The sequence below is a fragment of the Nannospalax galili genome, unplaced genomic scaffold, assembly GCF_000622305.1.
Source record: "Nannospalax galili isolate Female #2095 unplaced genomic scaffold, S.galili_v1.0 scaffold899, whole genome shotgun sequence".
In the NCBI taxonomy this organism is placed as follows: Eukaryota; Metazoa; Chordata; class Mammalia; order Rodentia; family Spalacidae; genus Nannospalax; species Nannospalax galili.
The window spans coordinates 447947-464463 of NW_008343202.1; the positions used below are offsets into that span (position 1 = coordinate 447947).

The window sequence follows — 16517 nt, forward strand, 5'->3', positions numbered from 1 at the left end:
CAATACCTGCAGACAAAACACTCAATACACATAAAATAAAAACAAATACGTCTTTTATAAATATATATTTAAAAAATTGGGGTTAAGCCAGGCATGGTGGCACACGCCTTTAATCTAAGCACTTGGGAGGCAGATGCAAGCAGATCTCTGAGTTCAGGGACAGCCTGGTGTACATAGTTCCAGGACAGGTGGGGCTACAGGAAGACCCTGTCTCAAAAAGACCAAAAAAAAACTGGGGTTGGAGAGATGGCTCAGCAGTTAAGAGCACTTGTTGCTCTTTCAGAAGACCCAAGTTCAGTTCCCTGCATCCATATCAGGCAGCTCACAACCACTTTTAAGTCCACCTCCAGGGAATCCAATGCCCTCTTCTGGCCTCCCTGGGAACAAGCACATGCTCCACCCACCTCACATGTATATACATAAAATACAAGAAAAAAAATGTTTTTAAGTTGTCCTCTGCCAGATATGGTGACACATACCTTTAATCCCAGCACTCAGGAGGCAGAGGCAGGCAGGTCTCAGAGATTGAGACCAGCCTGGTCTTCCAGGCCAGTTGGGGCTATAGGGAAACTCCACATGCATGTGTAACCCCACACTCACACAATACAATAATATATGTAGTAAAAATAGAAGTCTTAGAAAAAAATAAAACAAAAAACTGTCTAAACATTTGCAAGCCATAAAGCATTGAGGACAAATGACTGAACTGGAAAGACTGTCTGTTTCAGACCCAGCCTAAGAAGTTTTTTGTTGTTTTGTTGATTTTATTCTAGAAAGAAAACATTTATTGAATATATTGCAAGGGGGCAAGGGGGAATGAGCTGGGCCATAACTAGAGCACTGCCTGTCCAGCCTGAACAGTTTTGTAAACATTCCTGCAGGACTCTACTCCACCCCCACCCCAGAGCCAAGGAATGGCATGTACTGATCTACAGTGTTGCTCTGTAACCATGGAGGACTGGAGCCGTTTGTACTGGCTTCTCAGCTTAAGTGGCCAATCAGATGTTAAAATATAAAAATCTGGTGGGCCCAATCTTAAGCTTGTAACAATAAAAAACCCTTGTGTATTTGCAAAAAAAAAAAAAAAATCTGACAGCATAATTCACTTTGGGCTCCTCGTTCCAACGTGATCCAAGAGGAATGTGTGTTTTGTTTGTTTGTTTTTTAGTGTCTCCGGTGAGGATAACCTTGAACTTCTGGTCCTCTGCCTCTACCTCCTGAGTGCTGGGATTACAGGTGTGCACCATCACTGCTGGTTTCTGTGGTGCTGAGGTGGAACCCAGGTCTTTGTGCCTACTAGGCAAGCAATCCACAACTGAGCCGCATCCCCAGTCCTCCAAAATGGGTTTTGTTTGTCTCTTACAGGTTAATAAAGATATGCAAGTAGCCTTTCCAGACCTCTTGCTGTGAGACATCTTTCAGCTGGTGGTGCAGTTTGGGTGTGAAATGTACCTACACAGGTTCATGTGGTCCCCAAAGGAGACAGTGCTTGGGGAGGTTGAACCCTGAGTATGTACCTTTGCCCTTTAATAACCCTCCCAATTCCTTGGCTCTGTATGATAAAAACAAGAACCTGGAAACTCTGGAGAGAAGTCTGCGGTGGTCTGAATATTAAACGGCCCAACAGGCTGAGGTGTGTAACACTTGTTCCCTGGCTGATGGTACTGTTTTGAGAGGTTGTGGATCCTTGCTAGTGGAAACGAATCAGAATTGAGACTTTGAAGATTATAGGTCTGTCTTTAGCATTTGGCTGCTGCTTACTGGTCTCCCAGCACCACACATTCTCACCACCGTGAGGACTGAGGAGCCTTACCACACATTCCCACCAAGATAGACTGGGACCATTTGAAACTAGGATCCAAAATAAACCCTTCCTCATATAAGTTGTATTGGGCACTCTGTCACAGCAACATAAAAACTGATACAAAGCCTCAATCTGCTGTGGTTGAAACCTCCCAACCTTTAATTAATTAATTGAAAGGGTCTCACATAGCCCAGTCTAGCCTTAAACCCCTATGTAGCCAAGGTTGGCCTTGAACTTTTGATTTTCCTCCTGCCTCAGCCTCTCAAGTGCTAGGATCACAGGCAGGAACCACCATACCACACCTGCCATAAGTCAGCTAATGCAAAGTGTGATTCTGTGATTAAGCCAGTCAAATAAAACAGTGACTTTGTGGCGCAAGATGGACGTGCCTGAGTTTCAGCCATCCTGGGCAACATGTTGAGACTTTCACCAAGAAGAGCATCTTGAGGGCCCCCTTGTACCAGAGATGGAGGGTATTGCTGGGTGGCTTAGGTACAAGATGACTGCCTGCCCAACTCCTACTGTGAAGGAGGGCTGACCACATCCCAGGCCAGATTTTTCTGGCACCTCTTGGCAGGAAGGGCACTGTCAGAAGTTCCCAATCAGCATCATTAATCAGCACCAGAATTCCCGACCACACACTGTCTCCCAGGGTGAACAGCTCTGGCAGCTCTTTTAGCAAATTCTTGATCCAGACAAAGAGGTTCCGGATATTCCAGGGCCCTTTCTGCTCAGGCAAAGTGACTTGATGTTTTTTGATTCCCTCAAATAAGAGCTCAGCACTGCCTCCGAACTCCACATCCACACTCAAGGGGTCTGCCATGTTGAGGAAGCTGAGCAAGCAGGAAAAACCGAAACCTCCCAACCTTTATCACCAGCAACAAAAATATTAGTCATAATGTGTATTCCTCTCTAATAAGGAGCCAAAAATCAATCCATTTGGAAGGATGGATCATGAAACTTTATTGATGAGGACACTGTTCCCAACAGTTGATTGATTCAGATCACATTTACAGTACATAAATACACTTCCTTCTTAACAATCTCTGGACATAGCCTTGAAGCTGACTTAAGAAAATTATAAGCCTCAAACTGTGGTTGAGCATTATCTCAGGAATGTGACCAGCGTGACAAATCCACAAGAATTCATTCAAAAACCTACCTCAACAACCTGTAAAAAACACAGAGGTCTGTTTTTATGGGAAGCTGATAACACATGTTTTATTCTGGGTTGTTTTTTTTTTTTTTTTTTGAGACAAAGTCTTATGTAGCCCAGGCTGGCTATGAAGTCCTAAGGTAACCAAGGACTTTGAATTATTTTCCTATGGTCTGGACAGTGCTGGGACTCAAACTGACCCTGAATTCTTTTGATTTTTTTTTTGCTTAATGCAGTGCTGGGGATTGAACTAACCTTGAGGTCTTGATTCGTCTGCCTCCAGCCTCCCAAGTGTTGGGATTACAAGCCTGTGCCATGACAACTCCAGCTTTAATATACACATTTTATTTAACAATGTACAAGTAAAAGAAGTGAATGTTTCCAGGAAAATTAAGACTATGTGGACCTAGATAGCACCTAGAAAGTATAGAGAAGATAAAGTTTGCTATTGAAATCACCTGGGCCCAAGTTATTGTGAGAGCCGATTATGACTCTGTGTGTGTATGTATGTATGTATGTAAGCTAGAGATCATCACTGGATATAGTTCCTCCAGAGCAGTTGCCATCTACTTTGTTTTTTGAGATAGCACCTCTCACTGAACCTGGAACTTACCTAAAGTTGGCTAGGCTGGCTAGCAAGCCCCAGGGATCCTCCTGTCTCCACCTCCCCAGCACTGTGTTACTCCACACCAAGCCTTTTTTTTTTTCGGTTTTTTGGGAGGGGTGGGGGGTCTTCTTGAGACAGGGTCTCCCTGTAGCCCCAGTTGGCCTGGCACTCACTATATAGACCAGGCTGACCTTGAACTCGCAGAGATCCACCTGCCTCTGCCTCCCAAGAGCTGGGATTAAAGGCATGCACCACCATGCCTGACAACACCAGGCTTTTTATGTGGGGTCTGGGGGTTGAACTCAGAACTCAGATCCTCATGCTTGCAAACCTAGCACTTTACCTACTGAGCATCTCCCCAAATCCCTCACTGACATCTGACTGTAACACATTACCTTCTGTGAGTCTGGGGACAGCGGACTCAGCTGCTCATACCAACTTACACTAAAAGGTTTTAGATTCTGGGCTAGAGAAATGGCTCGGTGGTTAAGAACACTTTCTAATCTTACAGAGGACCTAAGTTCAGTTCCCAGGATTCACATGGAGGCTAACAGCCATCTGTGACTCCAGTTCCAGAAGACCTGACTGCCCTCCTCTGGCCTCTGTGGGCACTGCACTAAATGTGCACATGCCCCTGTGCATGCATTTTTAAAATAAATCTTTTTTAGGCTGGGCGTGGTGGCGCAGGCCTTTAGTACCAGCACTTGGGAGGCAGAGGCAGGAGGATCTTTGTAAGTTCAAGGCCAGCCTGGTCTACATAGTGAGTTCAGGTCAGCTGGGGCTATAGGGAGACCCTGTCTCAAAAAGACAAAAAAAAAAACAAACAAACAAAAAAAAAACAACCAACTTTAAAAAAAAAAGTTTTGTACTTGCCCTAGTTTTATTCCAAAATTACTATACTACAAACTTGTAGTATATATCTGGGAATACCAGATATATCTGGGAATACCAGTTGGGAAAGCAAGAGAACTACCAGCTGCTTGATTGCTATGACACTGTTCAAAAATGGTGTTCTGAGGAATCCCTAATTTCACAAGGATGCTGAGAATCACGTAGACATTCCCTCACTGGAGAAGAATCATCCGTCAATAGTATAATCAGGCTAGAGAAGGTTCCACACTGCATGGCTGTGGGGCCTCACTGAGGGAGGCCTCAAGTAACATTACACTATATAAGCAATACAGTATTCTTTGGTTATGGCATATTAACAATCAGGAAGATAACTCCCTTGTATACATGAGACCAGTTCTTAACAAGGCTGATTTTTGTCCCCCAGGAGACATTTGGCAATGTCTAAAGACAATATTTTTTTGAAACATGACCTCAGGTAGCCCAGGCTAGCCTTAGACTCATTATGTAGCCAAGGATGACCTTGAACTCCTGATCCTCCTGCCTCCACCTCCTGAATACTGGGATTACAAGTATGTATCACCACAGGTGGAGACAATTTTTTACAGAGGTACAGAGAAGAGGGGCACTATTAAATATCCCACAATGTACAGAGAAGTCTCCATTCAATAACAAAATTTTAAGACCACAAATTTAAGTTCTGAGGTTGAAATTCTGAAGGAGGTTTATTTAACATGTTGACTCAGTTGCCTGTCCATAAAGTTAAAAGGACACTGTGGAGGCTTTGAGGTACCCCCTCACTTCACAGCTTTCAGGGGTTCTCTGTCAACTCCCAGGAGCCTCATTCATTCATTGCAACTTCCATCCAAAACCCACTGTCGGCCCCTTCACATCAAACACCTTAGTAAAGACTTGTTGAATGAACTGAGTATAGTGGAGCACAGGTATGGGAAAGGGTGGTTGGATGAACAGGGTGAAAAGATGCTGTACTGAACAACTTTGTGTGGCTGCGCACGTGGAGGCCAGAGGTCAATCTTGGGATCATTCCTCAGGAGCCAGTCATCTTGGTTGGTTGGTTGGTTGGTTGGTTGGCTGGCTGGCTAGCTGGTTGGTTTTGTCTGCTTTGACATAGGGTCTCCCACTGAGACCTGGAACTCAATGAGTAGGTGAGTCAGTGAGCCCTAGAGATCTGCCTGACTCTGCCTCCTCAGTGCTGGGATTACATGCCTGGCTTTTCATCTGAGTGCTGGATGTGGAACTCAGGTCCTCATGCTTGCACTGAAAGCACTTTACCAACTGAGCCATGTCTCAAGGTCCCCTAAATAGCAATTTTATGTGACCTAAAAGTTATTGTGAGACTCAATGGTGCCACAACTTCATAACTTGTACCTCACAGGACCTCAAAGTTAGGGAAATTGTGCTAATATACTGTTAATGGTACAGTCCAGATTTTTAAGAGGAATATGCATAAATACTTTCAGATTCTTTTTAGTGGGGCAAACCAAATAAAATGGTGCTAAAGGGAAATATTTTATATATTTCATTTTAACCTAAAAAATATCAATACATGAAATGCCATGCATGGCAGATACCACCCCCCCCTTTTTTTTTTACATATTTACAATTTTACATATTTACTTATTAACATATCTTCTATCTTTACAATTACAAAATTATTTCAAACTGGGAGTGTAGAAACATTGAGTTCATTTTAACATAGACTTTGTAGCATTTGTTTTATCCTTTAAAAAACAGTATTTACCCAAAACCAACTACAGTGACTACCACAGAGAAGTCCATAAGAAAATCAGGGAGAATATTAAAGATTGAGACAAAATTCACACAAACTCATTTTATCAACTCAAATAAATAGTACATTATTATTCTCTGGACTTCCCCTGCTAGGAAAAACAAAACAAAATAAAACAAACAAAACAATCCCTAAAAACTGTACCTTAAAAATACTCTGGCATTTATAAGCAGTTAATTCATATTTCAGGCCCAGTCAGTGGAGTATGGCAGAGTTCCCAGGGACTAAGGCTCAAATAAATAAGACCACGAGCAAAGCCAGAGCCAGGCAACGCCATCACGTGGTAGTGGCCATCACCCTGCATACACCTGAGGCTGCAGTGGAGGAGGGAGCTTGTCATTCTCAACATTTTCAGAGTCAATGGCTGCTAATGGCTGGTTTAGGGGCTTAATCTCAAGTGGGTATTTCTCAACAATGTCTTGAACTTCCTTCGCAATTCCATCCGTCCAGTCTATTAGGTCTTTCTCAAGTTTCTTAGCTTCGTTCATGATCCTTTCCTGTCGTTCATTCAACTGAGACAGGAGGTCCAAGTTCTTATACATCTGCTTCACGCCTAAGCAGGCCTCGGGGGACCAACTTTCAGACTCCTGCTTCCTGGGGGACGTCTGGCCGGACATGTAGCGATCAAAATCCTCCTGACTTAAATTTAAAGACTGAGCATCTAATTTCTCAATGAAAGCCACAGCACAGCACTGTGGAGGCAAGAGAATGTCATTAGATAGTTGGGGAGGAAAGGCTACAAAAGTTCAGTTTAAATCCACTTCCCAGGAGTACTGGGACTTGAACCCAGGGCCTCATGAGTGCATGCAAAAGATCCAACAGGAGCTACATACCCAGAATTTTTGAAGTTTTGTTTGTTTTTTTAAAGAAGTCTTACTATGTAGCCCAGTCTGGCCTTAAACTTCAATCCTCCTGCCTCAGTCTCGTGCTAGTACACCTAGTTTTCTTGACACTTGATTCTCCCTTTGTTCTTGGATTTCTTTGGTCCAGTGGCTTCAGAGCTCCATTACTTCCTTGCTCCTCTGCACACTGCCCTCTGTTCCCCGTTCTGTACTCCTCATCATCTCTCCCAGCTGTCACCCACTGTGAGCACCCACAGGTCTGTGTCACCCATCTTGAACTCACCTTGAGCTCCATTTGTTCAAACCTCATCCAATGAACTTTGCTTTCCCAACATTCCCTAGTCCTGTCAGTGGCAATGCTATGCTGTCTTCACTCCTATCTCCACTGGCCTAAGTCAGGAGCCCTGGAATCAACTGGTTCTTCCTCATCCCAGGTAACAGGAGCTGGATGGGACACTCCCCTCAGGTCTGAATTCCCCTCAAAGAGATGATCCTATTTGCAGAATAACACACTTCTGGTGAAGTGCAGGGAGGCAGTATGTGGACAGTCTGGCCAGCAGCTCTCAGCTGTCATGGTCCCTGACCCACTCCTGGCTTCAGGGACCCAACCTTCAGGAGTCAAATCTTACCAGGTTGGTGAAGTAGTAGCCGTCCTCACCGGTCATCAGCCGGCTGGGGTTGCAGAAGCGGGTGATATACTGGATGTTGGACTGTAGGCGAGGGGGGTTGCCCTTCAGGACAATGTAGATGAGGGTGGGCAGGAAGTCATCAGCCGAGGCTGGCTCATTCTTGGTGATCTTGATGGCATTGAAGATGTGCTTGCTGCACCTAGTGATGCAGGCCAGCTTGTCTCGGGGCACACGTTTCGAGTCCATCTCAATGATGTCTGTGAAGCAGAGGGGACAGTTCCACCATGTGGCTGTCACCACACACAGGCAGCAATGAGCCTGATGAGGTGGTGCTCACCTGGACAGCTAAGCCCAGGACACTGAGCAGAACTACACAGTAATACCTCTTCTCAGAAAAAAAAAAAAAAAAAAGTAGCAACAGGATAATTACTTTTTATCCCTTAGGTTTTACTAATCCCTCACCAGCAGTTAACTCAGAGTACAAGAAACTTAAACTGAAGCAATGAAAACAAGTTCCTATCCACAGAACACATAGTATGGGCCAGCACACCCTCAGACCACTTGTCTATTCTACACAAGAGCAGGAGTCAGAGGCATATCACTATCCAAGCTCATGCAGAGAGCAAGGAATGGGGTATAATCTAACCCATGGTGCTCCCATGAGTCTACTCATGAAGCTCATGACAGAGCACCTCCAAGCCCCACAGAGGAGGACAACAAGGCTTTAAAAGAAGTGTTTTTACTATTTTTGTTTGTTAGTTTTGCTTTTGTGATAGGGTCTCACGTAGTCCAGGTTGGCACCAAACACCCTATATAACCAAGGATGACCTTTAACTGCAGATCTACCTGGCTCCACCTCCCGAGTGCTGGGATTACCCAGTTTATGTGGCTTGCCTAACAGTTCTGGAACTGAACCCAGGGCATCATGAATTTAGGCAAGCCATCTATCAACTGACCACATCATCATCAGTACCCTATAATATATCTTTAAACTAAGAAAAGAAAGTCTTAGTGTGAGTAGTGAGTTTCAAAAAGGTGGCTACTAACAAGCTGTCTCTCAAGACATTGAAGCCAGAAGGGTGGACCTGAATGGAGAATGGTGATGAGTAGGGTGGGAGTGGCCAGTGGGGAGGCAGGCTGGATAAAGGTTCCAAAGCACAGAGGAAATGCTGAGGCAGCACACAGAGACGGTCATACTCAGAACACCCTAGCCCACATGGAGATCTACAGAAGTTCATAGATTCCCAACACCAGTAAATAAGAGGAATTCAGATTTCCTGATCTGATGAGGGACACACTGACATCACTTGAGCAAATCTCATACCAAATCCACATGTACAATCAAAATATGTCAGTGAGGGGGCTGGAGTTGGCTCAGCAGTTAAAATCACTGACTGCTCTTGCAGAGGACCTGGGTTCGATTTCCAGGATCCACATGGTGGCTAACAACAGTCCATAACTCCAGTTCCAAGGGAATTCAACGCCCTCTTCTGACCTCCACAGGCTTTGCACGACATGAGTGCACTTACATACATGCATACACATAAAATAAAAATAATAAATAAAAAAAAATATTTTTTGGTCTTTTTGAGACAGGGTCTCCCTGTAGCCCCAGCTGACCTGGAACTCACTATGTAGACCAGGCTGGCCTTGAACTCAGAGATCCTCCTGCCTCTGCTTCCCGAGTGCTGGGATTAAAGTCTTGCGCCAAATATTTTTTAAAACGTGTCAGTGAAAAGGAAAATAAAGTGACACCAAGCATCTTGGTTCACACACCACTGACATCCAGCATATGCCCAGGGCTGCAGTGGCTGGGACAGGACTTGTGGCCGTGTATGTCTACCCATGAAGATCCACAGAATGTTTATGGCCCTCACAAGATGCTTACGAGCAGAAAGAATAAAGCAGGGGTATAATTACTTCCAAATAACATTTAATTTCTCTCAGAGAAAAACCACTTCAGTGCCCTTTACTGTAGGCTCTGGTAAGTGTGTGCTCTTGGTCAAGGAGACCACAAAGAGCAGACTGGCCCTGGCTTTGACTTCAGTGTACACTTTAAGCCCTGTGACAGCAAGGGCAGGAGGGAAGGTGGAGGCAGCTTAACAGACAACAGATACTCAGTGTGGCAGACATCAGTTTCACATTAGGTAGGCAGAAGTGAGCACACCAGGGTTTTACTGTTCTCTGAGGTTGGCTACCCACAACCTCACCATAATCTAGAAGTGTGTGGGAGACAGAATATTCTAAACATGAAAAAGTCTGCCCCTTTTTTTGCTGGAAATTAAACTCAGGGCCTTACAAGTGCAAGGCAAACACTCTACCACTGAGCTATATTTCCATCCCTATTGTGAGCTTTTTATTAGGACTCTCTAGATAGCTGGGTGTAGTAGTACCTGCCTGTAATACTAGCACTTGGGATGCTGAGATAAAAGAATCAGGAGTTTAAGACCAGCTGGGGGGCTGGAGAGATGGCTCAGTGGTTAAGAGGACTGGCTACTCTTGCAGAAGACCCGGTTCAAATCCCAACACCCATATAGCGGCTAACAACCACCAGTAACTCCAATTCCAGGAGATCTGACCCTAGCCCTCTTCTGGCCTCCATGGGCATTGTATAGCACAGGTGCACTTACATACATGCAGGCATAACACTCATACACATTAAATAAAAAAAATTTTTTTAAGCTAAAAAAAATATTTTAAAAAAAAGACCACTAAGATATGTAACAAGTTAAAAGCTAGCCTGGCGCTCAGACCAAGACTGTATGATGATGAAGATGAAGAAGAAATAGTAGTTGTCAGTCATCATTATCATCACTTTAGCTGTATTTGACCCTGATTTAGTTCAATGATCAAGAAATGAGACTGTGGGCTTAGAGAGATGGCTCTGCATGTAAAGACACTTACCACCAGGCCTGACAAGCTGAATTCCATCTCCAAGGTTCACAGGATAGAAGGAGAGAACCAACTCTCCCAAGCTGTCTTCTGACCTCTACACATATGCCATAGCATACCACCTCCCCCAAATAAAAAACAAACAAATAAATAAATAAATAATTTTTAAAAAAAATGTTAAGCCCTCAAAAGGCTCTCAGGTAAAAAACAAGAGACCTTGATCACTGAAGCACTGCAGAGGGGTTTACCCACTGTTCTGAATGCATCAAATTCTCACAGTAAGCACTTCCCAACTCTACCCCATCCTGGTGCATCTGGAAGTGGTGCTTTAGGAGACCTGAGCACTTTCTGTGGAAGCAGCACATTAGCATGCAGATGTGAAGCTCTTGCCTACTGACCTGTGATCGCTTTAACGACCATGTCAGACACTTCTGGGATTTCCTCATTGACAGGGACACAGAGCATCTGAGGTGTCACCCAGTGCAGAGCCCTGCAGAGAAAAGGGTGGTCAGGAAGAGGTTCAAGAACAGACGGTAGACTTTAATCCTGGCATTCCCTTCAATTACGGGAAAATAAACACGACTGACTTACTAGGCAACCCCAAATTCCGGTACACGATCCCTGCCTGTATCAGAAGCTCATGGCTTTTGCACCTGTCGCAGCAGAGGACAGAGGGCAGTCTCCTGGCTGAAAAGAGAGTCTGCCACAAAAGTCAAGCACACACCTCTGGAGATATGATCTGTCACTCACTGTCCACAGATGGTTCTGTCCTCTTACACCCTGCCTTCAACATCCCAGGCACATGAGAGCCCCTGAAGAGGCCAGAATGGTCTCTGTGCTGGATAGCTTTACTTGTCAACTTGACATACCTGGGTAGAGGGAGCCTCAATTGGGGAATTACCTCCATTAAACTGGCCTGTGGCTATGTCTGTGGAGCATCTTCTTGACTGTCGAGTGATGTGGGAGGGCCCAGCCCACTGTGGGTGGTACCACCCCTGGGCAGGTGGTTCTATATTGTAAAAGAAAGCAGGCGGGCTGGAGAGATGGCTCAGCAGTTAAGAGCACTGACTGCTCTTGCAGAGGACCCGGATTCAAGTCCCAGCACCCACATGGCATCTAACAATGGTCTGTAACTCCAGTTCCAGGGGATCCGATACCCTCTTCTGACCTCCTGTTGCATGACACAGGTGCACCTACCTACAGGCAAGCAATACGCCCATACACATTAAATAAAAATAAATTTTTTTAAAAAAGCAGGTTAAACACAGGCCAAAGGAGCAAGCCAGTAAGCAGCGTTCCTCCATGGCCTATGCCTCAGCTTCTGCTTCCAGGTTCCTGCCTGAGTTCCTATCTTGGGCTCCCTCAGTGATGAACTGTGACACGGGAGATCTAAGATACAATAAACCCTTTCCTCCTCAAGTTGGTATTGGTCAGTGTTGTCTACAGGTTAATGCTCTCAACACATCCCTCCAGTGTGACATCCATCTAACTTCTGGTCCTGGCCATGGGCTCTATCTTGCATCTGCCCTATATCAACTCCTCACTTATGGAGTGTCATCACCATGTACTGATGTGATTACCAGTTCCTTAGGAGACCTCATTTGGAGTTCCTCAGCCCAGGGACCTCCAGACATTCATAATGGCAGCCTTGGAACTGTTCCCACACTTAGGGGTTGTGATGGTTGATCTTCACTGATCTTGACTGGATTTAGAATTTCCTAGAAGACACAGCTCTAGGTGTGCCTATGAAGGGTTTTCTAGGGACCCACCCTATATTTGGGCTGGGGGCTCAAGCTGAATAAAAGGAGCGGGGAGAGAAAGCCATATGGGCATGGTGGCCCACACCTATCATTCTAGCACTGGGAAGGTGGAAACAAGATCAGGAGATCAAGGTCAATGTCAGCTACATGAAACAGGAGATCAAGGTCAATGTCAGCTACATGAAACGCATCTCAGAAAACAGATGGAAAGAGAGAAAACCTTTTCCTGATCCACAGAGATGTAAGGTATCCCAGCTGCATGCTCCTGCTGCAGTCTGCCTTCCTTGCCAAAATAAATCCTTCTCTTCAGCTGTTTGTCAGGTATTTTGCCTTAACAATGAAAAAAGAAACTAATACAGGTGCCTGTTCCTGTGCTCCATCCCCTGCTGCTAGGCTGCAGCAGGGGGAGGGGGCTCACTCCATGGGTCCTCTAAGACTGAGGCATTAATCTGTACCAGTTCAGACTGGTAAAGATGTACCTGGAGGATGTCTGAATAATGCAACCCAGTCAGGGGAAGATGGCGCCTTGATACAGTTACAGTTTCCTGCCTGACAAGACAACACAAGGAAACAAGAAACCAAACCCCCCTAGTCCTTGGAAATTTCTGAGAGCTGCAACAATCTCACATACCCAACACATGTCCTATCAAAAGCTGACCAGAGTCAGATGAGCAAGCAGGTTAGAACAAGCCCAGCTAGCTCATCAATAAGCAGGGCAAGGAGCTTAGCTGCCACTGTCCCAAGGATGGAAGCTCACATGCTTTTTTCCCACTCCGTGTTCCTTCACTACAGGCAGAAGATAAAAGGCAGACAAGAAAACCACCTGATTCGTTTTTGAATGGCAAGATCTTTCTTCTCATCGTCAGTAGTCTCTGGGCAGAACACATGTTTATAGAGCCGGATCATGATGTACTTTTCAATCTGATCCATTACCTTCTCGACTCTTTCTGGAGGCACTGGAACACACAGATGGGTATAAAAGTTCAAGAGAAGGATTTTAAATGAAGACCATGTTTTCATAGCATTTCCATAGAGAAAAAAAAAATACTAAAAATATATTAAACACATTCACTAAAGAAACTACAGATGCCACGTTTTAAAATGCCCTTTAGCCGGGCATGGTGGTGCATGCCTTTAATCCCAGCACTTGAGAGGCAGAGGCAGGAAAATCTCTGTGAGTTCAAGGCCAGCCTGGTCTACATAGTGAGTTCCAGGAAAGCTGGGGCTACAGAGAGAACCTGTCTCAACAAGACAAAAAAAAAAGCCCTTTAAAAATTAATTTTGGGGGATAGGGATATGGCTCAGTTGGCAGAGTGTGTGCCCAGCATGCCCAAAGACCTGAGTTCAATCCCCAGCACTGCATGAATTAGGTAATACAAACTAGTGGTACGCACTTGGGAGGTAGAGGTAGGAAGATCAGAACTTCAAGGTCATCCTTAGCTACACAGCTAGTTAAAGCCGGTCTGGGCTACTTGAGATAGTCACAAAGAGGGGAAAAAAATACAATTTTACAGAATTCCCACTTCTTCATTAAGCTATTTTCTTGGGACCTAACAATTGTTTGCCCCTGCCCTGCCAAATGGGAAGACATCATCAGTCATTCTCCATTACTACACCGGTAAAGCACTTGGGAATTGCCAAGGCTTTAAAGTGCTGGCAAGAATTCCCATTCTCCTGAGGTTTTCCATAAAGCCACAATGATCTTTCTGAGGTACACGTGGAGATCTCGAATGTGAGCTATACATCCTAAGTATATCAATAGAAGACTAGACACAGAAGAGTCTCTACAAACCCAAAGCTCTAAATCAGCGAGTCTCAATTTTTTTCTGCCCCAACAGAGTGGTTACATCACCATAAACAACCACTCAGCAAGATGGACATTCCAAGATAGGGATTCACACAAAAAAGCTTTCTGAGCGCTTTCAATCTGCTTTACCTTACCATAATCCAGGGATCACACATTACTCAGTAAACTATCCAATGCCCTGGTCACACATACGGTGGCATGCACGGGGACTGCCAGGCATGAGGCAGCTGCCAGTGTTGGGAGTATCTGGCAGGACAGCATGGCCACCAGCCAGGCCAACAGAGGAAGGAGCTGCTAACCTGAGTGAAGACCAGCACCTCCCCTACCCACCAGCAGCTGGCTGACAAGGCATTACCTTTCCCACGCGTCTGCATTCTTTCAGCCACATTCTGGTAAAAGTCCTGTGTACATTCTGACTGCTCCTCAATGCTCAAATCCTGAAACCAAGAGGCAACCAAGAGGCTGTTGAACAGCTGAAGAAAGTTCATGATGAGAACACTAAATTTTAACAAATTTACAAAACCCACTGCTTGCACTGAGCTAATTTTAAAAGCACTCATAAATTACAAAAATTCTACAAGGGAGAAAAACCTACTGATTTTTGACCTTTACAATTAACTCTATGTACACATTTTTGGTTGTTTTTCAGATAGGATCTCACTATGTATCCTTGGATGGCCTGGAACTCACTATGTAGACCATACTGGCCTCAATCTCACAGAGATTCATCTGCCTCTGCCTCCTCAGTGCTGGGATTAAAGGCATTCACCACATCTGGACTAAAGATTTATTTTTGATTATGTGTCTGTGTGTGTCTATGTGTGGGTACGCACACATGAGTACAATGCCTGTGAGTTCCAGAAGAGGGAATCAGAGTCTCAAGGACTCGAGTTACAGGCAGTTGTGAGCTGCCCAACTTGAGTACTGGGAACTGAACTCAGGTTCTCTACAAGCACAGCAAAGGCTCTCAACTGCTGAGCCAACTCTCCATCCTCCAAAGAAAATATTCTTGCTCATGCAGCATGAAAATAAATTTCAATTATTCTAAGTCCTTTCCACTAGCTATTTTGAAATATACCATTAAGTGTCACCAACCAAAGTTTTCTTACTGTGTTTAAGAACATCCGAGGTGGGCTAGAGAGGTGGCTCAGCAATTAAGAGCATGTCCTGGTTTGCTTTCCACTGCTGTGATATGACACTCAGACCAAAATCAGTTTTGGGAAAAAAGAGTTTATTGCATCCTACATGTCCAAGTGACAATTCATCATGGAGGGAAGTCAGGGAAGGAACTCAAGGTAGGAACCTGGAGCAAGAACTGAAGCAGAGACCACAGAGGAACACTCTTACTCGCTTTCTCAGTTGCCTTTCTTATAAAGCCCTGGCCTTCCTTTCCACAGTGAGCTGGGCCTTCTTAACATCAATTAGCAATTACGAAAATACCTCACAAACATGAACAAAGCCAGCCCCATGGAGGAAATATCTCAAATGAAGTTCCCTCTTCCCAAATGTCTCTAGTTCATGTCAAGTTGATTAAAAACTAACCAGCACAGAGCATGTGCTGCTCTCGCAGAGGACCTGAGTTCTGTTCCCCACATCCATATCTGGCTGCTCACAATCACTTATAACTCCAGCTCCAGTTTGATCTGTGGCCCTCTTCTGGCTTCCAGACACTGCATTCACATGCACATATGTACACACAAACACATAATTAATCTTTAAAAAAAAATCAGAGGTTTATCCTATCCCTTGTACCTGCCAACCTTCCTCTCCTTGTTCCTCTGCCCACCTGTTCCAGCATCTGGCAGGCACTGCTCTGCATTCTCTATGAAGTTGATCTTTTTCTCTTTATGAATGAGAATGTGCTGCTTCTAATTTTAAAACAAAGTCCTGTGTTACCTCTTCCTAATTTAATTTTTTTTCCTTATGAGAATTAAAGCCCATTTTGATGAATTTTTTTTTCCTTTGGATATATACTTCTAGTTTTCTTTTTTTAACATTGTATTTATTATTTTTACTTTATGTGTATGAGTGTATTGCCTGTATGTGTGTAAGTGCACCCGTGTCATGCAATGTCCATGGAGGGTAGAAGAAGGCGTCAGATCCCCTGGAACTGGAGTTATGGACGGTTGTAAGCCAGCATGTGGTTCCTGGGAACCAAACCCAGGTCCTTAGCAAGAGTAGCCAGTGCTCTTAACCACTGAGCCATGTCTCCAGTCCTCCTTCTGGTTTTCTAACAGTGACTTATGAGCAAACTACATGTATGACTTAGAATAGTGAAGTGGGCACTGAGAATGTGGCTCAGTTGGCAGTGTTCACTTAGCATGCCCAAGGCCCTGGGTTCATGAGATCTTGTCTCAAGAG

The 16517-nt window shown here is 44.6% G+C and overlaps 1 protein-coding gene across 5 annotated transcripts in view; it reads right to left on the reverse strand.

Moving 5' to 3' along the window:
- Positions 1 to 4845: 4845 nt before the first annotated feature.
- Positions 4846 to 16517, reverse strand: part of Rabgef1 (RAB guanine nucleotide exchange factor 1) — a 51711-nt gene continuing 40039 nt past the window's right edge. For all 5 annotated transcript variants that reach the window (XM_008839144.3, XM_008839142.3, XM_017799655.2 and 2 more), the window contains exons 5-9: positions 14512 to 14593; positions 13173 to 13305; positions 10988 to 11079; positions 7698 to 7954; positions 4846 to 6918 (exon numbers count right to left, since the gene is read on the reverse strand). In XM_008839144.3, the coding sequence (XP_008837366.1) occupies positions 6520 to 6918; positions 7698 to 7954; positions 10988 to 11079; positions 13173 to 13305; positions 14512 to 14593 (963 nt within the window). In that variant the 3' untranslated portion in view covers positions 4846 to 6519. The remainder of the gene's footprint in view (positions 6919 to 7697; positions 7955 to 10987; positions 11080 to 13172; positions 13306 to 14511; positions 14594 to 16517) is intronic.